This window comes from Leptonychotes weddellii, chromosome 10 (genome assembly GCF_054177405.1).
Source record: "Leptonychotes weddellii isolate Sample4059 chromosome 10, ASM5417740v2, whole genome shotgun sequence".
Taxonomy (NCBI): domain Eukaryota; kingdom Metazoa; phylum Chordata; class Mammalia; order Carnivora; family Phocidae; genus Leptonychotes; species Leptonychotes weddellii.
In genome coordinates, this window is record NC_138378.1 from 13,877,838 (window position 1) to 13,904,405 (window position 26,568).

General features: G+C 47.8%; 2 protein-coding genes across 6 annotated transcripts in view; both read right to left on the reverse strand.

Moving 5' to 3' along the window:
* PABPC1L (poly(A) binding protein cytoplasmic 1 like) overlaps window positions 1–16,207 on the reverse strand; it is a 27,885-nt gene extending 11,678 nt beyond the window's left edge. For 4 of the 5 annotated variants that reach the window (XR_014149058.1, XM_081832687.1, XM_081832689.1 and 1 more), the window contains exons 1-7: window positions 12,732–14,517; window positions 11,160–11,275; window positions 9,533–9,989; window positions 5,997–6,134; window positions 5,599–5,694; window positions 1,165–1,431; window positions 299–383 (exon numbers count right to left, since the gene is read on the reverse strand). Coding sequence is in view for 4 of the 5 variants with exons in the window: in XM_081832687.1 (XP_081688813.1) it covers window positions 299–383; window positions 1,165–1,431; window positions 5,599–5,694; window positions 5,997–6,134; window positions 9,533–9,989; window positions 11,160–11,275; window positions 12,732–12,905 (1,333 nt within the window). In the remaining variant the exon portion in view is untranslated. Of the gene's footprint in view, window positions 1–298; window positions 384–1,164; window positions 1,432–5,598; window positions 5,695–5,996; window positions 6,135–9,532; window positions 9,990–11,159; window positions 11,276–12,731; window positions 14,518–14,661 lie in introns of those variants that run through there. The other variant, XM_081832690.1, reaches the window with a different exon arrangement.
* A 242-nt stretch (window positions 16,208–16,449) lies between these two features.
* The window catches only part of YWHAB (tyrosine 3-monooxygenase/tryptophan 5-monooxygenase activation protein beta), a 22,777-nt gene continuing 12,658 nt past the window's right edge, over window positions 16,450–26,568 (reverse strand). The window contains exons 2-6 of the mRNA XM_006735256.3: window positions 23,676–23,978; window positions 21,392–21,515; window positions 19,944–20,107; window positions 18,703–18,798; window positions 16,450–18,394 (exon numbers count right to left, since the gene is read on the reverse strand). Coding sequence (XP_006735319.1) covers window positions 18,338–18,394; window positions 18,703–18,798; window positions 19,944–20,107; window positions 21,392–21,515; window positions 23,676–23,969 — 735 coding nt within the window. The 5' untranslated portion in view covers window positions 23,970–23,978 and the 3' untranslated portion in view covers window positions 16,450–18,337. The remainder of the gene's footprint in view (window positions 18,395–18,702; window positions 18,799–19,943; window positions 20,108–21,391; window positions 21,516–23,675; window positions 23,979–26,568) is intronic.

The following is a 26,568-nucleotide window of genomic DNA, read 5'->3' on the forward strand; positions in this document are numbered from 1 at the left end:
CATCAGCAGCACAGCCCCAGGAGTTCATTGTGACGGTCACAGACCAGTCTTGGGCGCTAACTGAAGAGAGTGGCTACACCCGCGAGTCTTTTACAAGTTGGGCACTGCGTGGTGCTTCGTGCACACCTCGTTCAGAAGAGGAAACCAGAGGTGAAGTTACCCACCGAATGAACACCCAGGGGACTAGCAGAGCCGGGCTTGCCCCCAAAGCCGGTGTCCTTAGCCCCGGGTTCCACACTGCCCTGCGGGGCCCACCCCCGCGGGCCAGGCTGAGGGTACCAGGGGCTGAGTCACTCACAGGAGGGTCTCGGAGGCTGGGCCGTCCACCTGGGGGCGGGCTGCATGGGGGGGCCGGAGGCATAGTATGCAGCCTGGGCTGGAGGCTGTGAGGGAGAAGACGGGTAGTCAGGGGCCTGCAGCAGGTGAGAAACCGCATCCCCTCCTGGACACCCCCGAGGGAACACCACTGCCCCCTCCAGGGACTGGTTAGTGAGGCCCCACGAGCTGCGATGAGGCCCCTGCTGCTCAGCTCAGGCTGTCCGTGAGCCCTGAGCCCTCCGGGGAAAGGGCTTAGGTTCAATCCTTGACCCTGACCAGAGCAGGTAGCCCAGAGAGCGGCACGAGATGGTCACACCTACTCGGACCTGTGCTGGCTGAAGCTACCGCTAAAAGGAGCCGGTATGCCCATCCCAGTAGCTGCTCATGGCCAATACCTTTCCGCTTCCTCTAAGGCCCGTGGGCTCCCTTCGGAACACAGGCCTCCAGCAGGGAGGCTGGCGGGCGGCCCAGTCAGGACCGGCTAAGCCGGGGAAATGCCACATGCTCTCTGCTGGGGTGGGGAGGCGCAAATGCACACCAACACGTTAGGGGAGAGTAATGTGCACAGGCGAGTGTCGTGCAGGATAGAAAGCTAGGTCCCTTTTATTTAATGCATTGTTTCTCAAACCTACTTGACCAGACAGGGTCTCTGCGCAGAACACAAATCTCTCCCTGGGTGGGAAGGGCTGTTTGACAGCAACACGCCTACCCGCCTCTTACGGACCGGGTTAAAACGGCCTGCCTGCCGAGTTTCCAGCAGAAACATGCAGAGAGCCCACATCTACCTGGGAAGCTGGCGTCCTGCTCTACCTGGCCGTCAGGGAAGGGGCGCGGGCGGGTCATCACCTGGGGCACGGCGGGCAGGAAGTAGCCGGCGGGCTGCTGGAAGGAGCCCAAGAGGGGGCCGCCCAGCGCCCGCACCGTGGACAGACGCTGCATGTACTGGTTGGTCAGGATGGCCTTCCGCTCCTCTTTGCGCTGGGCCAGTGCCACGTACAGTGGCTTGGTGCCCACGATGCGCCCGTTCATCTCGGTCACGGCCTTGGTCGCCTCTTCTGGAGAGGAAAAACACACAAAGCCAAACCCCTTGCTGTGGCCACCCTCTGTCATCACCTAAAAGCAAGACAAGACAAGGGCTGCTGGGGGTGGGGAAGGAAGACTCCTGGGGGCTGTGCTCCCCTCCTCCCCGCCCCAGGTCCCAGCCCGGCACTGAGCAGGCCCAGAGAAACCGTCCCCCCGACATTGCCTGAGGCCCACTGCATGCCAGATACTGGATGTGCCTTCTCATGTCACGTGTACTTCCACCTGATGGGGGGGCACCTGATGGGGGCGCCACTCCCACTTCACAGGCGACGGAAGTGGGGCTCAAGAGTGACTTGGTGGAGATCAGGCCACTTGCTAACTGGGGGCTGCTTGCTGTTTAATAGGACACTCCCCAGAGTCCGTGGGAACCGCTGCATTTCAGGATTTTTGTATTTTCTTTCTGAAATGATTTTCCTAAGCTGTGATGGAAAGCTGGTTTAAACAGAATCTACCTTCATCACATGGGCTATCATGAAGGAAAAGGATAGTTTAGGATTGCTTAAAATCTAAGAACAGGGCAGGGTTCTTTTCCTAGAGCCACAATCTTAAACACTCCATTTGAGGTCCCGGTGATGAAAATCTGCATTTCGACTACTCTTTGGTTTTTTTAAACTACCCATACAATTCTTTTGGTTTATTTGGGAATTAGGGAAAGAATACAATGTTCTTAAGAGTAAGTTTCCTAGGCGCCTGGGTGGCTCAGATGGTTGGGCGTCTGCCTTCGGCTCAGGTCATGGTCCCGGGGTCCTGGGATGGAGTCCCACATCGGGCCCCTGGCTCGGCGGGGAGCCTGCTTCTCCCTCTCCCTCTGCCTCTCTCCCTGCTCATGCGCTCTCTCTCTCTCTCTCTCTGTGTCTCAAATGAATAAATAAAATCTTTAAAAAAAAAAAAAAAAAAAGAGTAAGTTTCCTAGAAAGTCCAATTAGATTTGCATGGAATATAAAATGATTTAAATTTATATTTTTGGTGACTTATTCTATTTTCTTTGTGGTAGAAATAACAGTCCTTACTACAATTAAAAAAAAAAAAAGCGCGACTTCTCTAGGGTCACCCAGCCTGTGGACACCCATCAGCCAGGATTCAAACCCAATGCAGTGTTCTGGTAAATGTCCACTGCCTCTCCAAGGAACTGAGCCAAGTTCGTTAGGAGTCTGGGAAGAGGTTCTTAGCTTTGTTAATAACGTTTAAATTTTGGAATAACTTTAGATGTACAGAAAAGTTGCAAAAATAGTACAGAGTGGCTGTCTTTCAGCCAGCTTGCTCCAATGTGAACAGGGTACATGTGTATATTAACATTGGGACAATACTATTAATTATCAGCCACAATGCTATTATTAACTGAACCGCAGGTCTCATTCAGCTTTCACTAGTTTTTCTAATATTTTTCTCTTCCAGGATCCAATCCACATTGCATGTATGGTTCGTAATCTTTTTTGGGATCAAGACACTGGCCTGGCTCACACATTTGGACTTGAACCGACATACTTTTTAAATCTGCTCTATTAGAGCCCATGTTCTACATAATTGGTGTTCAAACTGCACTTTGCTACCCATTCACATTGGGGCCTGGGCCTGAGGGTTCACAGATCCCCCTCAGGGAGGCCAGTGGATAGAAGTCAGGAGGTCTATGAACTTGGATGGGGAAAAAAATGGCCTCTTTGTTTTCACATTAGCATTCCCTTCTATTGTAAATATGGACAACAAAAATAGGGGAGTCTTGGCTGTGCTTGGGATTTTGTCAGGAAGAAAATATTTTCATATCATGTTAATCACTGCTGCCCTCAAAATATCATCTATGCTAATGCTACCTCCCTAGATCTTATAGCTGGGTACAATAAGGAAGCACCTACTCCTGTCACCTCCATATTTTGATAGTTGTGTTTCAATATAATTGTTTTTTTGTAATCCTCTGAATTTTTTTTAAAAGATTTTATTTATTTATTTGACAGAGACAGAGAGAGCATAAGCAGGGGGAGCTGTAGGCAGAGGGAGAGGGAGAAGCAGGCTCCCCGCTAAGCAGGGAGCCCGATGTCGGGCTCCATCCCAGGACCCTGGGATCATGACCTCAGCCGAAGGCAGACGCTTAACCGACTGAGCCATCCGGGTGCCCCTCCTCTGAACTTTCTTTTATGCATTGAAAAATATTCTCAGAAGGGATCCATAGGCTTTCATAACCCAGATTTTCTTGGCACAAAAGTATTGTCTTAACAAGTAAATAAGAACTTCTGTTAGGTAGTAAATAATGACAAAATACATTTATGCAGCTTACTATAAACATGATAGTACTTTTAGCACTTTATATGCCTTAACTCATTTTCATTCTCACTGTATTTTATATACAGTCGAAATCATAAATACAAAGTTACATAAAATCCCCACTTTATAACCTAATTGGTCAATTAACAAGATAGTGCTGCAACTCTGAGCAATCCAGATTTTTACAATTCCCTTCCCTCAAGGAGTCCTCAAGGAGGTCGGTGAATCTCCAGAAATTAGACACTACGTGTGAATAATCAGATCATCATTTCACTACTTGTTGTGGGCAGGTGCTCTGCATGCAGGCTCCTTAGTGCTCAGGATACCTCGAGAGGTAGGTAATGTTGCTCCCATTTCACAGATGGGTAAACAGACTCCAAAAGGCAAAGTCACTTCCCTCAGATTCTACAGTAGTTAATGTAGGACTGGGATTTACACCTAGTTCTAATTAACTTTAACATCCCAGTTTTCAACCACAATGCTACACAAGGTATATATTTGCTGGGAAAGAGGGCCCATAGCTTTTTCATAACGTTTAAGCAAATTTACTGATGCTTATTTACATGTCCCATAGCTCTGTCATTTTTTCAAAGATCCTTAACTCAAAAATTGTTAGAACCTCTGCCCTAAACACCAGGCTTCCTGAAGGACATTTAAAATTGGATTCAACAGGGATGCCTGGGTGGCTCAGTCAGTTAAGCGTCTGCCTTTGGCTCAGGTCGTGATCCCAGGGTCCTGGGATCGAGTCCTACATTGGGCTCCCTGCTCAGCAGGGAGCCTGCTTCTCCCTCTGCCTGCCACTCCCCCTGTTTGTGTTCTCTCAGACAAATAAAATCTTTAAAAAAGATTTAAAAATTTAAACAATGCAATTGGACTCAAAAGGCAAAAGAGCTTCTAGACCACTTCCCAAGAACCCAACCATCACATCACATATTCTGGTCTCCAGCCCCATCACTCACACTGATACCTTTGGAAAGTTCTTCATTCCTCCCTGCAGCTCCCTACCTCCTCACAGTCAAGCCAAATGCTTCTGCCACTGCCACTTCTTGCAGGAAGCCCTCCTTCCTGTTCCCCTGAGCTACCATAGCTCTGCCTCCAATACCCCCAATCACCCCACAAACACCTTATAATGGATTTGAGTTAGTGATGCATCTGACATCCTCACTTGATTATAAGCTAGTCAAGGGCAAGAACCACATCTAACTCATTACTATAGGCTTCCCAGAGGGCCTGGTAAGACAGGAGGTGCTTAAGTATGGAATGAATGAACACTGGGTTATATGAAAATCATCTGAGGAGCTTTAAAATAAAATGCCCAGGCCCTACTCTGAAATCTTCCATTTGTCTAACTCAGGTGTCTGTAAGAGCTCCCTGGAGGGAGGGGTTAATAAGCCAGGGCCGAGAAACATCCAATGAGCCTGACACTCTCATCGTATAGATGAAGTTCAGAAGACGTGGGCTAAAAAGTAGAACAGCCAATCATCACATGTCAGGTGCTAAGTGGGCTGGGCACGTGGCAAGTGCTCAGTAAATGGGGAAGAATGAATGACAAATGAAGCAGCCCAACCCTCTCATTTTCCAAATGGGGAAACTGAGGTCCAGAAGACAAGAGTCAGCGGAAATTCTGAGACATGAATTTCTAGAATCTGGCATACAGTAGGCACTCAATAAATGCTTTCTGAATGAACCAAGGTTATAGGGAGCCCCAATAAGTCCAGCTGTGTGACTGGGACTGGACTTCCACCCTCTGCCCCTCCAGAGCAGACAAGGCTGCAGATGGACATCAAGCTCCAATGGGGGTCAGACATAGCCCCCCAAACCCTAAAAGGAGTAGCTCAGCACCAACCCCTTGGAAGCCACGAGGGAGGGAGGGAGGGGTGTGCAGGCAGCAGGACAGGACAGGCAGGCTCTCTATCCCCTGTAGGTGCCCCCAGTCCTCACCTTAGCACTGGTAATCACTCCATAGGGTGAGAACTCTTTTCTCAGCTTCTCATCATCAATGCAGTCATCTAGGTTCTTAACGTACAGGTTCACACCCTAGAAAGAAAGGTTATTGCTCAGTGTGTCCCTTCCCCTCCAAGCCCCAGATAGCCTTGTGTCAGAGGCCAACGCAGGCCATGGTGGGGCCTGGAAGCCCTGGCCACCCAGCCTCCTGTTTCCAGTCTTGCATGGCACCCATGCCCCCCAATCACTCAGCGCGCCCATCCCCTGGAAGCTACAGCCACCGCCCCCCCGCCCCCCCTCTAAAGCCAAGTTCCCAGACGCGGGATTGCTGGAGGAAGGCTTCCCATTCAGGGCCCTCCACACACGGACACGCTCACTTAGCAGGGGGCTGTCACCTGGTAACGGGTCAGCCGGTCCTGCTTCATCTGCTCGAACCTGCGCTTCAGCTCATTCTGCCGTTCCACACGCTTCTGGGCCCGGCCCACGTACAGCAGCCGCCCGCTCACCTCCTTCCCATTCATGTCCAGCACAGCCTGGCCAGGGGAGGGGAGAGAGTCCTTGGTAACCACCTCCCCCCACCCCTCCCCCGGGGCCCTGGTCTCCAGTCCCAGTGTCCGGTCCTGAAGGGAGCCACCTGCAAGCTAGGCCAGCCTCGCTGGCTGAGAATAATTAGAACCAGGATAAAGGCCATTTAAAGTGAATCCACTTTTTGAAAACATGGCACAAAATTTCAGAGTAAACCACAGATATAAAAAATGTGGAGACGCCTGGGTGGCTCAGTCAGTTAAGCGTCTGCCTTTGGCTCAGGTCATGATCCCAGGGTCCTGGGATCCAGTCCCTCATCAGGCTCCTTGCTCAGCAGGGAGCCTGCTTCTCCCTCTGCCCGCTGTTCCCCCCTGCTTGTCCCCTCTCTCTCTCTGGCATATAAAATCTTTAAAAAATAAAATAAAAATAAAAAATTTGATTGGAGCTGTACTTTAAAAAGTGAAATTGAAATAAGCAAATTTCCCATATTTAACATTTAGGTTCTTAACTGTATCTACACCTGAGACTGCCATGTCCTAAATTGTCAGTGGCTTTCTCTTCTTCAAGACATGCAACTTCTCTTAATGCATTTATCCTGAACTGAATTTACATGGACTCATCTGCAAAAAATCAGCAAAAGGTAGACTCGTGTGTGTACCAGCTCAATGGTTAGGATTAGACACTAGCATTAGTGAGGAGAAATGTTTGAAAGGGGACTTTTTAAAGTAAGCTCTATGCCCAAAGTGGGGCCTGAACAAAAGGGAACTGACTTTTTAAGTGGTCAGCTAGTTAGTAAATATTTTCACATAGGGGCCTGGGTGGCTCAGTCGGTTAAGCATCTGCTTTCAGCTCAGGTCATGATCCCAGGACCTGGGATCAAGCCCCACATCAGGCTCCCTGCTCAGCAGGGGATTCTGCTTCTCCCTCTGCCCCTGCTCCCCACTTGTGCTCTCTCTCTCCCTCTCACTCACTTTAAAAAAAATATTTTCACGGGGAGCCTGGGTGTTAAGCGTCTGCCTTCAGCTCAGTTCATGATTCTGGGGTCCTGGAATCGAGTCTCGCATGGGGCTCCCTGCTGCTTGGGAGCCTGCTTCTCCCTCTACCTCTCTCTCTCTCTCATGAATAAATAAATAAAATCTTTAAAAAAATACAAAAATACTTTCACATAATAGTGACTTTAGCATCCCCCCCTAAACATGCAAATCCATGTAAACATACTCTCGGGCCCCAATAAAGTTAGTTCCACCTCAGTCTTAAAAGGTCGTTACCTGGGTTTTCTATTCTGTTCCATTGATCTGTGTGTCTATTTTTGTGCCAGTTCCATACTACTTTGATGACTACAGTTTGGGATTATTATTCAGCCATAAAAAAGAATGAAAGCTTGCCATTTCAAGGACATGGATGAAGCTAGAGAGTATGATGCTAAGCAAAATAGTCAGAAAAAGATAAATATCATATGATTTCACTCATGTGGAATTTAAGAAACAAAACAAATGAGCAAGGGGAAAAAAAGAGGGAGGCAAACCAAGAAACAGACTCTTCACTATAGAGAACTGATGGTTAGCAGAGGGGACGAGGGTGAGGGATGGGTGAAATAGGTTCATTAACACAGTATAATATTAGTTTCAGGTGTACGATATGGTGATTCAACACTTTCATACAGTAGCCGGTGCTCATTACAACAAGTGCACTCCCCAATCCCCATCACCTATTTAACAAGAGTTCATTTTTTATAGGTAATATTCCACTGAGCGTGTGTGTATAAGTATATACACACACACACACACACAGCCCACATCTTCTTTATCCATCTGTCAGCTGATGGACACTTGGGCTGATTCCATAATTTGGCTATTGTAGAGAATGTGGCTATAAACATCACGGTGTGTATGGAATTGTTTGGAATTGTATGGAATCACTATATTGTAGACCTGAAACTAATATAACACTGTAAAAAAAAAAATGCACGCTTACAGAAAATAAATAAAAGTCATTGCCAAAGTCTCTAAGACCTTGGCATCTATGGATCCCTGAAGCTTCAGCCACCTATTCAACTTGTCATTTTACAGTTGAGAAAACCAAAGCCTAGAGAGAGGGTGGGATTTGTCCAAGGACACGCAAGAGGTCACCTTTGAAACGGGCCGTTTGCACTTAAGAACAAAGCTTCGATGTCAGAAAGAGCGGGTTCTAATCCCAGTGATGCCTCTTACCAGCTACACCCCTGGAGCACTTGGTGAAAACGGCCGAGCCCACGCTGGTGGAACAGAGAGGAGAGCGTATGCAGCCCTTAGCACAGTGCCTGGCCCCTGCTAAGTGCTCAGGGAGACGTGGCTGCCATCAAAGTGGCACTGGGCCAGATCTCTCTAGCCAGAATCCACAATGAGCTGAGATCCCCCGTGTCCAACGGTCTCAATGGGGCAGGAGCCTGGGAAAGAGCTTTAAGTGGAAAGCCAAATAGGAAAACATTACTCCAGCTCTGTCACGACGTGACCTCGTTCCATTCACTTGTTCAGCCAATAGGTATCTGGTATCTACTGGCAGGTGCAACACCAGAGATTTAGCTGTGAAATGAGACCCAGGCTCTACCCTCAGTTCTATACATGGAGATCTGTGTTACTGATGGAGAGAGGCAGAAGGGGTACCTCGCCAGAAGCATGAGGTTAGAAGAGGCTTCTCGGAGGAGGGAAAGTATAAGGGGAAACCCACAGGGTAAGCGCTAAGTTGTCTAAAGCCACACTGTCCAATAGCCACGTGGAGCTACTGAGCACTGGAACTATGGCTAGTCTGAGTTCACATGCTGGGAGTACCAGATTTCAAAGAATTAATACAAAAAAAGGGGAATGTAAAATATCTCAATTTTTTTATTGAATATACACTGGAGTGATAATTTCAATATGTTAAGTTGAATGAGACATTATTAAAATCAGTTTGTTGGTTTGTTTTTTTTTTTTTTACTCTTTTTAATGTGGCTGCTGGAAAATAATGTGGCTCCCATTATATTTCTATTGGACAGCACTCATCTAAGGAGCAAGAGAAGGGAAACATTTTGAGAATCAGCATTTGCAAAGACCTGGGAGCTAGGAATCACATAGCACTTCCCCTCCCCAGCCTCAGTCCCACCATCAATTCAAGAAAAGGGCCGTGGCTATCTCAAAGGCCCTTCCACCTCCCATGTGGGCAAGAATCTATGAAAAGCAGTCGGCCTTAGGGTTTGGAAGCACCCAAAGGAGGCTACAACCTTCTGCCTTTGCCACAGGCAGGAAGGGCCCTGACTGGTGTGGGCCCAGGCTGGGGAGGGACTTTCTTCTCCTCCGTGGCAGCTGGAGCCCCCTGAGCCTGATCTCTTTTCTTCCTAGTGCTGGCTTGGTGCCTCCTCCATGAAACAGAGCCATGGGGAGGCTCCTACCTTCTGGGCTTCCTCATGCTTCTCAAAGTTGACAAAGCCGAAGCCTCGGGAGTGGCCACTGTCGTCCCTCATCACCTTCACACTCAGCATCTTCCCTGGGAAGGGCCAACCTGGCTCAAAGGGGAGTTTGGGAAGCCCCAGGGTGTTCCCCTCCCTTCCCCCCCCCAACCCGCCCCCACCCTCTGGGGGCTTGAGACTACTTAGTGCTGCCCCCTGCTGACTCATCAGGAAGCCCCCAGAAAGGCTGCCCCTCCTCCTAGCCCAACCTGGGGATAGAGGACAAAGTGATCCCTGATTCCCTTGGGGAACACACCCACCAAACTGGGAGAAGAGGTCCTGCAGGCCCTGCTCATCCACGTCCACATGGAGGTTCTTCACATAAATGTTGGTAAACTCCATGGCCCGAGCTCCCAGCTCTGCTTCCCGCTCTCGTCTGGACTTGAAGTGGCCGACGAAGCTGTGGACACACTGATGGGGTAGGCAGCCGCCAGTCCTCCGCCACCCCCATCCCACCCGGCAACCCTGGGTCACTGGCATCAATTGCTGCCAGCCCCCAAGGCCCCTGTATCCCGAATCGGGAGGCTGGGCAGGGCAATACTCTTTAGATGGACTACAGTCAAGGCCGGACCACTTCCAACAGCCAAGATTCTATGTTCTAGCATAAGGTTAGGAAGAGTTCGTTCTTGGGGCAAAGGCACAGGGAACTCCTACCATACACCAGGCAGCTGAGTGTGCAGGAGAGAAGAGCAAGCATGAACTTGAGAGTCATACAGATGAGGGCCTGAATCCTCACGCTGCAGTTGCCTAGCGGTGTGACCCTGCGCAAGTTACTTAACCTCTCTGAGCCTCAGCGTTCATTCCTATAAAACGGGAAGAAGGGCGCCTGGCTGGCTCAGTCAGTGGAGCATGCGACTCTTGGTCTCAGGGCTATAAGTTCAAGCCCCACGTTGGGTGTAGAGATTACTTAAAAAAAAAAAAAAAAAAAAAAAACTACAGGGGCGCCTGGGTGGCTCAGTCGGTTAAGTGTCTGACTTCGGCTCAGGTCACGATCCCGGGGTCCTGGGATCGAGCCCCGCATCGGGCTCCCTGCTCAGCGGGGAGTCTGCTTCTCCCTCTGCCCCTCCCCCTGCTCATGCATGCTTGCTCTCTCTCGCTCGCTGAAATAAATAAAATCTTTTAAAAAAAATACAAAATAAAATAAAAACTGGGGATGAAACTCTGATCACAGGCATTTGCTTATTCATGTAACAGGTACTGGATGCACTAGGGAAGCAGTGGTGAGAGAACCAGACACGGCCGCCGCGAGAGTTACCCCATGAAACAACACAAGAGGCTTAAGAAAAAAATTCACAGTCGTGCCGAGAAGGCTGGAAAACAGCCCTGAATCCAGCGGTGATCTGGCCATTAGCTGTTCCTGCTGGAATTTCAAAAGCCCCTCACTTATGACTCAGAGCAATCCTCTAAGGAATATCAGCAGCCCCGTTCTTCCCTGGGGAAAGGGAGCTCCCGAGGGACTGAACTGTTCCGAGGTCACACTGCCAGAAGAGTTCTGGCTGAGGCTCAGGGTCCGGTGCCCAAGAGGTGGTGACGGGCAGCCTCTGGCCCCCCCCCACGTCCCACCACTCACACTTTGCGGTCATTCAGCAGCATCCCGTTCATGGTGGCAATGGCCTGCTGTGCAGCCTCATGGGTCTCAAAGTGGACAAAGCCGAAGCCTCGGGAACCGTGATCATCACACACCACCTGGGCCACAGGGGAGAAGGAGGGGGTTGGGGGGGGCCCCCCACAGAGGGTTCAGGTACAGAAGAATGGCAAAGGTAACAAATAACTACTATCTGAGCGCTTACTCTGTGCCCCACACAGAGTCCCTCCACGTTCCACTCCAGCCCGAGCTCTTCCACCCAGATTTAATCATGTTGACTGGGGCCCCACTCTGGGCCAAGCACCTGCTAAGGGGATCACATGCTTATCTTGTCCTATTTGCTATAAGAGCCCCTCCAGGCAATTCTTAACCTCTGAGCCCCCACTGCCTGATGGGGGAAAATGGAAATGAAGGACTAGTCCAAGGTCATTAGCCACCAAAGTTTTTGATTATGATAGCTACCACTTAGATGGTGAACAGGGTGCTGGGTGTCCTTTCAATGTCGTGAAGATTACCAGACTTAAAACACATGCACAACAAGCCTATGAGGTAGGTTCTACCACGGCCCCTAACTTTTAGAGGAAGCCGAGGTATGGAGAGGTTACTCAGCTGGTCCAAGGTCACAGTGCCAGGAAGTGGAAGAGGTGGAATTTGAACCCCAGACAGTCAGCACCAAAGTCCAAGATCCGACCGACTGTGTTGTGCTGACTTCTCAGTAGCTGGCCGGACTCCACGGGTTTAGTGCTCTTCCCACCCCGCTACAGAAACCTTTCCAGGGCAGCCCCGTGGAACTGGTTTCTATCCTGAGCCTCTGACTACACGGCTCACTAGGCTTCTCCCGCAGAGCCCAATTTCCAGCTTTTCCTAAAAGTCTCACCGTCTCCAACCAGTCTGAGAGCTCCCGGGGTAGGCCCCACACCGTGCGCCTTGCATCTAACCTGGCCCACCACCACAGTGGGTCCTCGGTTAGGCCTCAGAGACTCGCCCAGGTCACATCCAGCTTTCTGACCAATCCTCAGTGGCCCAGAGGAAGCCTCGAGGCCTGACCGCCCTGATGGCCTTAATTAGCAGCCTTCCGGTATCCATGCCCTTTATCCTGTCGTGTCTACTGTCCTCTCTCTCTCTGAATTTGGACTGGCCTTACGACTTGCTTTGGCCAACAGAATGCAGTGGAAGGAACGGCGGGCCAGTTCTGAGCTTACATCTCAAGAAGCCTGGTGAGCTTCCAGTCTCCTGGGACGCTGCCCTTGTCATGAGACTAGCCTGGGCTAGCCCACTGGAGGAGGAAAGACTGTAGGGAGAGAGCCGAGGTGCTCCAGCTGACAGCCAGCCACCTCTAGAAGCAGAGCCAGTCAGCTTGCAGCGGGCATATGAAGGAGCCAGCTGAGAGCAGAAGTGCCCAGCCAAACACAGCTCAGATTGCCAACTGCAGAATTATAAGCTAAAGAAAGCCTTGTTGTTGACAGCTCAGCAAGGTGTGAAGCAGGGTGCTGCTTGGGATCCTTCTGCCACATGGGTATTTAACACAGACCCTCCCCCGCAAGGACACACACCCACCTTGCAAGAGAGGATGTTCCCAAAGGTGGAGAAGGTGTCATATAAGGCCTTGTTGTCAATGGAGTCCTCCAGGTTCTTGATGAAGATGTTGCCCACACCCGACCTGCGGAGTCCTGGGTCTCGCTGGGACCACATGATGCGGACGGCCTGGCCTTTGATCACTTCAAAGTTCATTGTGTCCAGTGCCCGCTCCGCTGGACCGGGGTGGGGGGATGGGGAGGAGGAGAAAAAGGAGCAAGTAAGGGTATTTCTTTCCCTGAGCCCCGAGGTGCTTCATTGGAAGCAAAAGAGGGAAAAAAAAAAAAAAAATCACTGTCTGGGTCTCACTTGAGAGAAGAACCTGGAGCCTCAGGGGAGATATGCGGAAAGAATTAATGTGCGGCACGCTCCTCCCACCTTCCCATTGGGGTCTCATTCAGCTCCTCGCAAGAGCCGCGTGAGCATGGATTCCTATCCCCACTTCACAGAGGGAAAACAGAGGCTGGGAAAGGGGGAGGGTCAGTGGCGGAGCAAGGTCTACTGCGGTTTTCGAAAGCACACCAAGTAGATGAAAACATAAAGGAGAGCCCATAAGACGAAGAGTGGCAGCAGTTAGGGGAAATCAGAGCTCAGAGGTACCGAGGAGCAGAGTTGAGACTCAATCCCAAGTCGTAGGGCTCTGGGGGAGAACACCTCTCTGAGCTGCTTTCTTCACCTGTGAAGTGGGGATGAGGAGACAATTACCCCCTTTCCACATCCAACAAAGGGGGATAATACTATCTTCCTCCAGGGGGTCGGACAGGTTGAAAATTAAATAAGATACACAAGATGCCTCACACTTTGTGCCTGGCACAAAATAGGAGTTTGGTAAATGGTAATGTGTCTGAAAACAGCAGGCTACGCCCATCCTCCTGCCACTGCTAGAGCCTGTTCCCTCCCAGCGAAGAGGCAAAATCCTTTCTCTTCCCTGGAGCTCCATTTATCTCATCTGTGAAGTCTGGCAGAAAGGTCAGAGCGTGCAGGGCTTGGAGGAAGAGGTTAGAGGCAGTGGTGGGTAAAGCAGAGCAAAGGAGAAGGCTCTCTGGAATCCAGCTCAGGCACCTGCTGGGAAACAGGCAGAACCACCCCAGCAAACCCTTGTTTGGGAAACCTTCCCACCCACCCAGGGTGTTTTACCATGCACCAAAGGATACTGGAAATACTTCACTGACACAGCTCACTCCTTCTGTGCTATTGGGGAATAAGCCTTAGCCTCTTTTCACAGACGGAGAGGTGTGGAGTTTCGTGAACTCTTGCTCAAGTTCACACCCTGGCGGCAGAGCTTTAGGAAAACCCGGTGCTCTTACTTTTTATCCTCTCCACTGTCACAGAGAGTGTGGCCATAACCACCCAAGAAACTCTAATCAATCCTATCAGCTCTGAGAAACCGGTTTTGGGGCCTGGAGTGGAGACCAGATCTGGTGCAAACTCAGATCTCGCAGCTGGGAAAGGCGCGAGCCCAAGGCCCGGCTCTCCTGGCTTCCCCACTCATCACCTGCATCCTCACCAGGTGCTTTGACTTTCTCATCCTCCCAACCACTCTATAAAGGCAGGTACGCTCCCCATTTTTCAGACAGGCAACTGAAACTCAGAATGGCTGAGTAATTGCTCAAAGTCACACAGCTGCCGCCTTGCTAATCCGAGGTCGGCCCGACCCCAAAGCCCTTGGTTGGCTGTTTTCACTCAGCCTAATTATTTGTCCTCTGCAAGACGGAGCACCAGTAAAACCCACAGTAGGCGCACACTAATTGCCCGTTCCCGTCTCAGGGCGAGGGCCCCTTCCAACGCCCTCTGGGCCTCAGTTTCCCTGGCTGCAAAACGAGCCAGAGATGCCAGCGCAGGCCCCGAGCTGCTGTCGGTCGGCCCGGGCGTCCGGGTGTCCGTGCGTCCGTCCCCCCTCCCCCGAGCTCACCGTCGGCGGGCTGCTGGAAGTTGACGTAGGCGTAGCCCAGCGAGCGGCGGGTGGCCACGTCGCGGCACACGCGGATGGACAGGATGGGGCCGGCGGGCGAGAACTTCTCGTACAGCATGGCCTCGGTCACGTCGGGGTGCAGGTCGCCCACGTAGAGCGAGGCGAGCGGGTAGCCCGGGCCGCTGGCGTTCATGGTGCTCGCCGAGACGCCGCGGCGGGGCTCTCGTCCCGAGCGGCCGCCCCTCCCTTTAGCCCCCGCCCCGCCCCGCCCCGCGCCCCACCTGGGACCCCTCAGCGCTCCAGGAGCCCCAGGTGGGGCCTCTGGGACCCCGCCTCCGGAGGCGGGGCGCGCCCTCAACCCCGCCGCGGGTCGGGCTGCGGGGACGCGGGTCAGGGACGGCCCGAGACTTGTTCCAGTCCCGAAGGTCATTGCCTTCTGGGCCTCTGGGTCCATTTCCCTTCTCAGTAAAACCGGGACGGCGCAGAGGGGAGCCGGTGCATTCTGGGCGTCTCACAGACGAGGAGAATCCTGAGCCCGACCCCCAGTTTCAAAGCTTGCGCCCCTTGCCTCCTGAAAGGAGTCTTTTTCTCAAGATAGCCCAAATCCAGTACCCGCTCTGGAACCGGCCTTATGACCTGGGACTGACTGCTCCACTTGAGAATTCGAGACCAAGGCCTTCCTTGACACTGACTCTCATATCACCAAGGGATATTCCTGGCCCACTTTTTTTTTTTTTAAGAGAGAGAGGCGGGGAGGGGCAGAGGAGTGAGAGGAGAATCCTAAGCAGGCTCCACGCTCAGGGTGGAGCCCAACACAGGGCTCTGTCCCACAACCCTGAGATCATGACCTGAGTGGACATCAGAGTCGGATTCCCAACCCACTGAGCCACCCAGGCGACCCCCACCCCACCCCAACTTTCTTTTGACTAAGCCATTCCACCTGCATTCCATCAGGAAGCTGCAGTTACTGTATGGGGACAGAAGGGACCTCACAGCACAAGGCTGTGGCAGTAGCCCCAAGGTGCGCTTGCAGCCTCAACCTACCGGTGGTGTGGAGGCACCTGGAAGAAAGTTGCAATGCGCTGTGAGCCAGTCGTACTTCCCAGTATCTCCCCTTGCCCCTCACAGGGACTCCCCCGGTTCCCTACTGCAACGAAGCAGGCAGGCTCCCACTGACCTTGCTTGAGTGTGGTTTCCACAGGCGGAAGAGCTCTGAACTAGTCTGGTTGCTCAGCTTCCATGCAGTAGCAAGCAAGCGCCACTTATTCTAATCTTGGGCTGAAAAATAACCCTCATTTCTTCCCTCTCCTTATGGGAGTGTGGAAGTTTTCAGAAAGGGGACAAATGCCATGAGGAAACAGTGCTGCGGGCTCCCAGAAAGTGTTAGGACGGCGGACAGTCTGGTAGAAGCCTGCGGATGCCCAAGCCTTAGGCAAGCATCTCTAACAGGCTTGGTTACACCTCAGGGTTAAAAAAGGGTGCGTGCGTGCGCGCGCACGCGCATCTTGATGGGATGCAAAATAACTGTTCGTAGCAAATCTTCGAAGCTACAAGAGGACCTAACACCTGGATGGTCTGTCGTGCAGGGTGGAGAAGCGTCCCCTAATAGGTGGAGAGTGGCTGCTTATTAATGGTAATTTCTTCCCCTTTACAACACCTTGACTTCTGGTTCTAAATAGGATGAAATAAAGATGTTCCCTACTTTTAAAGAAAGAGGAGAGCCACGAGTGAGTGTGACCAGAAGAGGTAGCTGGTCCTGGCAGTGACAGAGATGGCGCCATACATCCGTTCACAGGCAACTGATAAAATTTTTTATTTCGCTTTTGAATTTTTACACTTTTCCTGATTATTCCGTGTTAAGGAGGGAACTAGAACTTTTAAAAGACATACACAAATCTAGTACATCAATAACCGGGGATTTTTCTTTTTCTTTTTTTTTTTTGGCTATACTATTTTCACAACCACAGGAGTGCTTGCTAGGCAATATGACCGTCACAGAAGCAAACGTGAGGCAGAATACTGGTAAGGAAAAACGGAAGCAAGAAAGAGCTACCAGATATACAGACAGGCTCGCTCCACATTCACGACTGCATTTTCAAGCGCCAAGTATTAACTGCACGTTTTTGTTCAGCTAGAAAGGGGGGAGGGATTTTTTTTCTTTTTTTTTTTGGTTTTAAATCAGTGCATGAATGTTTCTTTTCTCATTTCAGCAGATGGACAAACAGGTGGACACTACAGCTACGTGGAATGTTCAAGGGAGAGGGGGTACTGTGAGACTGGTAGGCCTGGCTATTCTGGACTGTCCCCACTGCGGTGTTCATGCAACTTCCCTGCATTATAGGGTCTTGTTCAAACAGGTCTGTGAACTTGGCTGGAGGAGCACACTTGGGAGATCTGGTGACAGGTACTAACAAGCGTCATCAGGGCTGGCTGCAACACAGGGAGAAATCATGGGTATTTAAAAACACTTCTTTGATTCAATCTCGGTCTGACTGAAGAGCAAAAAGCGTGCCGAGAACCGGAGGAAGCCAGAGCTGTGTGCTGGAAGCCCTTCTCACCTCTCTGAAGCGAGGCCTGCTGACCAAAGTGCTCGCCATCTTTGCTCACCCCCTTCAGGCCCCCATCCTGCCCAAACAGTATTAAACAAAGAACAGAAGACAACGACAGAATTCAAAAAGAAAAAAATGTTAAGGAAACAGGACAGAAACTTAAAGAGGGAAAAAAAAAACCAAAGTCAACAGTCAAAAAGGACAGTGGGAAGAATGTCTGATTTCAAAATTTAAAAGCCCCAAGCTAGGAAGCACCCAAAGACTGAGTACTTCTTAAGTGAAAGGCAATCTCTGCAGAACATGACTCTTAAAGGTATTACCCAGGAAACAGATAAGGCCATTCATGAGATACACGGCTTTTTTCTTCTTCAGGTCCTGGTTACAAGGAAAACAGATTCCACTACTGGAGCACAAGTTGCAAATCAGTACGATGGCTGTGGGAAAGGGGTGTCAGTCACGTGTTCTAGGAACACTGGACCTTTGCATGGTGTCAAAACCCAATTATCTGCCACAAAGAGTTTCCATTTCAGGCTTCGAGTATACTCAGAGGAAGACACTGTGGACATCTGCAGTCACGAACTTTCGAGTGGCAACAGCCCAAACTGGCCAAGTGTCTGTAATCCCCAAAAAACAGGCAGAACTACTGTGAGTTGCTGTCACACTTGAATGTCACAGGACAGGTGTCTCACTCCACGTCCCAATATAATCTCTATAACTTTCTGTACAACTTTACAATGGAACTGTTATTTCAGTGACTAGTTTGATATCAGATTAAACTTTCCAAAAAGTTACACATAATTCAGGTCTAGTTTTTCTACCAGTAAGAGTTCTGCTAAGTTACAAAACCCCATAATCACAGTGTTCAGTTTAAAAAAAATTCAACACACAGTAATCCTATCAATGTTAATCAAAATCAAAATTTCAGAATGCCGTGGCATTTATGTGACCAATCTGAGTTTTAGATACAAACACCAGCTGTTTATCCCATGGACCATTTTGCTAGGCTGAGGCTGTGAAAAACTGAAAGTCGATGTACGACTCTTTTTTTTTTTTTTTTTTTATCGCACAAAGGGATATATGTGGAGGGTACAGAGTGACATTGAACAGATCACGAAGCACAACAGACATTAGTTCTCTCCCTCCCCAGCATCTCCTTCATCTCCCTGGTTTTCCGATGTCCACAGCTGCAAGAGAAAAACAGAGCTCTAATCAAAACAGGGCTCCTAAAATGCACTCAGGGAGGCAGGCCCAGTCTGGACCACCTTATCTCACTTAACTGCTTCAAATTCTTACTGTCTTACTGCAGGCCGCAAGAACTGCGAAGGCCAGAACTTCAGCAGTCATTTACAACCAATTTAACAATTTAGTACATTTAACTCTACTTACAGGGTACAAATCCCCTCAAGTTTTAGGCAATAGTGAATTCTTAGGTCGGTGATAGAACAAGACTCTAAACCCTCCAGAAGCAGTGTTGTAAACCAGCAGTACTTACTGTGAGATTGTCCCTAAGCAACTGCATGATCAGGGTGCTGTCTTTGTAAGACTCTTCATTCAGTGTATCCAATTCAGCAATTGCTTCATCAAAGGCCTACAACAAAGAGCCTTTAGCTGACTGTCACAGGTTCTCTGGAGCTAGTTTAGCCCAATTTTTTTCTGTTAACAAATGAATATACTTTCTTTTCCTGTACAGTACTTTGGGGGAACTGAGGCTATTATTAATGACCTTGTTTGCTAGTTGTTTCAACAAACAGATAATGCATGTTTATAAAGCACCAACCAACAATGACAAAAAATTCCAGATAAGAACTTCACTATATGTGGTAAGACAGCAGGTATTACTGTCAACCCAGCACAAATCCACATAATTTTTTAATTGCCAAAGATACTTCTGGTAATCCTTTTCTTTCTTTACTAAAACTCAAAAGGTCTGGATACAAGGAATAAAAGGAAAACGGAAGTTCACACCACTAAATCTGATTCAATTAAGTGACAGACCTTAGAGAATTCATTTCATGTACTTTTTCCAAAATAAAAAAAAATTTAAATAACACTGTGCATGTTGAAAGACTAAAAAATATGTAGAAAAGGCGACTGAATTACTAATAGAAGATAGGAGGTAACCCAGCACACACAATGAAAACCTGGTCTGAGTTCTTTCACACAGCTGTAACTTCAAATCTCGGTACAAGGACTACAATACGTGGGGCGCCTGGGTGGCTCAGTTGGTTAAGCGACTGCCTTCGGCTCAGGTCATGATCCTGGAGTTCCGGGATCAAGTCCCGCATCGGGCTCCCTGCTCAGTGGGGAGTCTGCTTCTCCCTCTGACCCTCCTCCCTCTCATGCTCTCTGTCTCTCATTCTCTGTCTCTCAAATAAATAATCTTAAAAAAAAAAAAAAAAAAGGACTACAATACGTAACAGAGGCCTACAGAGCCCAAAGCTTGACAAGAAACAACACACTACCTTCCCCCTGAATTTTCTACACCCACCCCCAAACCAGTAATTACACAATGAAAACAAAAATCAGCAGGAAGTGTTGAGAAGAAATCAAAAAGTGACAGGTCTGTATTTATGTCACAAAAGATCTACTCCTCTCTCCAGAACATCTTCAGAGAGGTCTAGGACAATCAGTTGTTAAATTCAGGCAATAAAAAGAAGTTATTAAAAAAAAAACCACCACACACACACATGCAGTGTTTTACTACAATCAGAAACCACAGAGGGTCTTTCTCACCGTTTTTGCCAGGCTGCAAGCCTTTTCAGGAGAGTTTAGAATCTCATAGTAGAAGACTGAGAAATTCAGTGCCAGGCCAAGTCGAATTGGGTGTGTAGGCTGCATTTCTTTCTTACTAATTTCAAATGCTTCCTGGTAAGCCTGCTGGGAGTTCGACACAGTGGCTATAAGAAAGATAAGAACATTAAAGGGGAGGTTCTTTCCTAGGTCATCACATGCTGGATTACCATCCAGTTATTTTACCACAGCACGCAGGAATGAGGAGTGATCAAACAAGGGGTCAGTGTCTCCACCATCGGATTAACAACCATTTGTTACATGTTTATTCTAAGCCAAGTACTACATTAAATGCTTTGGGGCAAAGCAGAAATAACCTTCAACAAAATAGAACATGGGAAACAATATGCTCCAGTGGAAGAATCATGGACTTTAGAGAGTCAACAGACTCAAACTTGAATTCCCAACACTCATTCACTAAATGTGAACCTTAGAATAAGTGAAAACCTCCATGAGCCTTGGTTTCCTCATCAGAAAAATGGGCAGATCCCCACCGGAACTCACAGAATTGTGTAAGGAATAAATGAGACTCTGAAATACTTGGCACATAATAGGCACTTAATAAAGCAGAGCTGTAGTTCTCAACATCACAAAACGCTTATGTGATAAGGGGAACAAATCACTATTTACTACGGTGGTTTTGTACTATCAGACATTTTGAAGTTTTACTTCTAAAAACAGAGATATCGGGGCGCCTGGGTGGCTCAGTCGTTGAGTGTCTGCTTTTGGCTCGGGTCATGATCCCAGGGTCCTAGGATTGAGCCCCGCGTTGGACTCCCTGCTCGGCAGGAGGCCTGATTCTCCCTCTCCCACTCCCCCTGCTTGTGTTCCTTCTCTCGCTTTGTCTCTGTCAAATAAATAAAATCTTTAAAAATAAAATAAAAAGAGAGATACCAAATAATCCTCAAGTTGTTGTTGTTGTTTTTAAGAAAAAGACCTCTTTAGGGGCGCCTGGGTGGCTCAGTTGTTGAGCGTCTGCCTTCGGCTCGGGTCACGATCCCAGGATCTCGGGATCGAGCCCCGCATGGGGCTCCCTGCTCAGTGGGGCAAGCCTGTTTCTCCCGCTCCCACTCCCCCTGCTTGTGTTCCCTCTCTCGCTGTCTGTCAAATAAACAAAATCTTAAAAAAAAAAAAGAAAAAGATCTCTTTAAATGCACTACTTCATCACACTTTTAATGTTCCCTGCACTTTCCCCTTAGATACATTAATTTGTCCACCCCCATTATGCTGACCTGCTAACCACAGGTCAGCATAATGCTAATGGTCTTTTAAATTCTCAGTACTGTGATGTTCGTATCTATGGTAAACAAAGCAAAACTGTTGAAAATTAGTAAGGAGAACTGGCTCCACTATTGATCAAATTTCTTAAAGAAAAAAAAAAAGTTACTTACTTTGTTTATTATCTCCAGATGCCACCTCAGAAAGATATCTAAAATAATCTCCTTTCATTTTCAAGTAGAACACCTTGCTTTCTGGTTGTGTAGCATTGGGAATAAGATATTTGTCCAACAGCTCCTAAAAAATGATTCACATTCTGTTAAGAATCTGGAAATATTATTTACAAGATGTTAAAACTATGTTTGAGATTCAAGACACACTACCACTTCTAAATAATTTTGAAGATTAAAAAATAATAAAATTTGCATCCAAAGCTTTTAAGTGGTTTTTAGCCCAGGTCCTAACAGCAGATGCCTGTATTCTTCAATTAAAAATCACTCTGACCATCCACAAGGGGTTGATTAAAGTATAGCCATACAATGGAATGCCACGTAAGGCCTTAAAAATGATGATGCAGAACTACACCGGTAACATGGAAAGGTTCTCAAAAGAAGTCTGAGTGAAACAAAAAGATCATAAGTACCACATGAATCCTATTTTAATATTAAAATATGTATGTGTACACGCAAATACATAAGGGAAAACTCTTGAGGGATATTGATCAATATGTTAATAATGATTCTCTATGTGATAGGATTAGAAATGATTTTTACTTTCTGATTTATTCTCTTCTGCCTGGTCACCCCCCGCCCCCTTTTTTAAAACCATGAACCTGTATTACTTCTGTAATTTAAAAAAAGAAAAAAAATCTTTCTTTGGGGAGGAAAAAGGTGATAATAGAGCAAAACTGCCAAAAACTAAGTTGAAAATCAATCAGACCTGGGTAGAAATCCCTCCTCTGCCGTTTACCATCTGTGCCCCTGGACAAAAGATTTAAGCACCCTGAGCCTCAGTTTTCCCGGCTATACAATGGGGAAGCACAATAGCCATCTTCTAGGGTAGTTATGAGGATAAATGAGCTAGTGTACATAAAGCGCTTAACACGATGCCTGGCACGTAGTAAGCACTCAAAAAGTAGCTAATACTATTATTAATAATAAATTCCTTTAAACATTTATGCTTACAACAAAAGCAGTTCTGAAGGAGTCCAAGCTTCGTATACAGAGCAATATTTTCGAAGAGTTGTTTTAGAATGTGGCATCCTGAAAAACTGGTTAAGAGGCAGTAAGTACCATGCTTTTCTTCACATTCTTTCAGATGCTCTTAAAAGCTGGTCTACATTTCAGGAATTATGTAACTTTCTTGCCCTTGGAATGCATGCCATACTTCATCTGAATACCAGATGTACCTAACATTCAGGAATTAGTGCACCATTAACAAACCCCCAAATTACCAGCAGGCAACAAATTTAGCCGTGACACTCTTACACCATGAGTCTAACAAGAGCAGCTCAATGCAAAAGCTTAGTTGTAAGGGGACTTAATCAAAGTGAGAAGACGCAAGGGGCAGTAGTCATTTTAATACTCTTTGCAGACAGACAGGGTGTAACTCCTTATGGTTTAGGGAGGAGGAGTACTGCCTGATGGCTGACAAGCTTTGTACTGGTTTTCAAAAGAAAGGTGTCATGGGCAGTAATTCGGAGAGGCAGCCAGCAGGGGAGGAGGTAGATCCACAAGTGTGAATTCCTTTTCCCTTCAAAGCAGCCCTCACCGTTCATTTTTACCTGATTTCACCTGGAAGAAAAAGAAAGTTCCCAGTGGGCTCAGGATGTGAGGGAAAGACAATATGATCATGATTTGCTCTAGGATACGCACCCCTCCCATCCAACCCCAGACCTTGGCCAGAGCGAAATAGTTACGAATCAATCATCTGACTAAGGCTTATATAAAACCCAGGAGATGACGATCCCCAAACCATTTTTGATTTGGCTTTGGAACGCAGGCCGAACTGACAGACGTCGCTTACTTTCAGAACCTTACGCTGTGCGGACATGACTGGGAGAGGGTGACCGGGAGCTCGGCTTCTTGCTCCCGCCTCCCCGGCTGGAGATGACATCGTGGCTCGGCCACAGAACAGCCTATCTGTGGCTGCACCTACCTGAGAGCCTGCCTATATGCACTCAATTTCTAAAGAAAAGATGGAGGGACGTGGATGCATCGCTCCTGTTTGTCACAGGTCTTTTTGAAGGGAGAGGAAAATACCCATTCGTGACGAGCAACCTCTGATCAAACAGGAGGTGAGAAAAATCACATCATATGCTTAAAAATCAGTTCCGACTGCAGCTTTCCAGTATATTCAGACACCTTTCTCTCATGAGCCGTTTGAGAGTTTGCATTTGAACGTTACATTAATACTGTTTGGAAATCGCCGTTTGAAACTGAAACCCTGGCTTCTTACCAGAACATCATTGCAGATATCCTGCAGTTCGGCCTCTATCTTCTCCCGGTACTCTTTGCCCATCTGCTGCTTCTTCTCATTCCTCTCAGTTTTCTGCTCAATGCTGGAGATGACGCGCCAGGAAGAGCGGCGGGCGCCCACCACGTTCTTGTAGGCGACGGAGAGCAGATTTCTCTCCTCATTGGAGAGTTCGTGCCCCTGTTCCGTGACGGCCTTCATGGCTGCAGCCATGTCGTCATAGCGCTCGGCCTGCTCGGCAAGTTTGGCTTTCTGTACCAGCTCACTTTTATCCATGGTCGTTCCCTAGAACAGGAGCGAGAGAGAGAGAAGGGAGAGAAAGCAAGTGTCAGGCTTCAGGGCCCTGGAAATGCATGTGTGAACCTCCTTCCAACCCGTCTGGCAAGAATCATGTGTAAATATGAAACGTGTAGTTGCAAATGCCCTCCGCCATACTGAACATGAGCACTTACAGGGCTGAGTACCTTGCTAATTGTTTTGCCAATTAATTTTCCCAACAGTCTAAAGGGTAGATATGTTCACAACAATCCCTTCCCCCTCTTTCGAGGTGAAGAAATGGAGGTTCAGAGAAGGCAAGGGTTGTGCCCGTAACACTGCTAAGAGACCGCACACTCCAGTCTCTCTGTCCCCACGAGCCTGATCTGCGTCCCCAACACATGCAGGCTGCTGAAGAACTTATTTCTTTAGAAGCTTATGCTAAATACACTTCCTTAACTTCTTTCAGGAATTGTCTGGTTTTGGCCAAATCTGGTTTTCCCCCACAGTATTAGGAAAAACACCTTAAGTCTGAGGATTGCCTCAATCTTAAAGCAAAGACAGGACTTTAAATGTTACATCTGGCAGTGCCCATCAAGCAGGAGGAACCTGAAAAAATAGGAGCCATTTTTGTCTTATCTTCTGCAATTTGCTAACTTGGAGGACACACCGTAGACAAGAGCATAAACTAAAGGCAGGCAGATCTGGCTCTTTCTAGCACCAGCTCTGCCACTTGCAAGTGGAGTATGACCTTGGTCACATCACTTAACCTCTGAGAGCTTCAATTTCCTTACTGGAAAGTAAGAACATTACCTACTCTCTGTGGGGCTGCTGTGAGAACAAATGACCTAATCTACGTAAAGGTGCTTTGAGAAGTTTAGAGCATTATGTACAAATTATCAGGCACTAATTTTCTATATGGTATAGGCTGTAAGAGATAGGTGTATTCAAGACACAACTTCAAACCATAATTGAGTTCATTTAAAATTTTTTCTGAAGTAGACAAAAATTTTAGTGACTTCAGCTTACCAAATCCTCTATACACTGATCAGGAAATACCCCTCAAATTATTCACCTCACCTTAGTCAATTCCCCACTATAGTAATAACTATTTAGAGAGAATGCAGTAATTTTTGGATAATATGTAGCTAAAAATTTTTGTTAACCAATAAGTTTTATGCACTGTTAATTTAAATTTCGATGTCTCCATCTGTGCCACAGTGTAAAAATACACTACTCTCTTAAAGTATAATACGGTAAATACTACTTTAAATAGTAGCGGAAGTATCAGTATTTTTAGAACAAATTCTTACAGGGGCACCTAGCTGGTTCAGTCAGTAGCGCATGCAAGTCTTGATCTCGGGGTCATGAGTTTGAGCCCCATGTTGGGTGTAGAGATTACTTAAAAATAAAATCTTAAAAAAAACCCCAAATTCTTTCAATACAATATACACAGTATCACAATTTAAGACTGAAAACCCTAATGATGTAATGTATGGGGATTAACATAAGAATAAAAAAAAAAAAGTTAAAATTTCTGTTCATGTTTGTGCAGCAAAAAAAAAAAAAAAGACTGAAAACAATTAATAATTTTAAAATAGCAAAAGAAGGGGCGTCTGGGTGGCTCAGTTAAGTGGCTGCCTTCGGCTCAGGTCATGATCCCAGGGTCCCTGGGATCGAGCCCCGCGTCCGGCTCTCTGCTCAGCAGGGAGCCTGCTTCTCCCTTGCCCTCTGCCAAATACATATTTATTTATTTATTTTAAAGATTTTATTTATTTGAGAGAGAGAGAATGAGAGAGAGAGAACACCTGAGAGGGGATAGGGTCAGAGGACGAAGCAGACCCCCTGCCGAGCAGGAAGCCCGATGCGGGACTCAATCCAGGGACTCCAGGATCATGACCTGAGCCGAAGGCAGTTGCTTAACCAACTGAGCCACCCAGGCGCCCTGCCAAATACATATTTAAAAAAAAAAAAATAGCAAAAGAAGTATTGCCCTCTCCTCACAAAATGGTTTTGCCTCAAGTCATTTCTGTATTTTCAAGTGAGAAATCCTACAGACAGGGCCCTACCACATGAAACTGTTTTATTAGATGGAGCACAATGGTAAGATCTCCCCCAAATCTAAACAACTGAGAAGGAGTTGGTGCTGTAAGTCCAGGACTCCTATTTTTCTTCCCATGGCTTATTATCTAAGTCATACTTGAGCTGTGTCCTCCATAAGGCTCGCCAATTCTAAGCTTCCACTCAAGTGAAGCAAGTCTCACCTGATCTGCCTGACATCTTCACCCACGTCACTGGAATGAGACTGTAACAGAGATAATAATCCTCAGAAACATTCCACTTGCTCTCCTACATTTCCTGGCAGCCCCCAGGCCTTCAGGATGGGTCACAGGGTGAGTTACGTCATGAAACAGCAGAAATGATGCCATTTCCAGGTGAAAACTGTGAAAAGCCTGTATGTCATTTGCCAGGCTCTCTTCTCTGACATCAGGCGCCTAGAAGGCCATGTGCTCTCGACGGTGGCTAGTGCCTGTAGCCTGAGTCCCTGAGTGACTCTGTTGTACAGAGACCCCTATAGGCTGGCACTGGCCATGGCAGTGTGAAAAAGAAAACTGTTGGG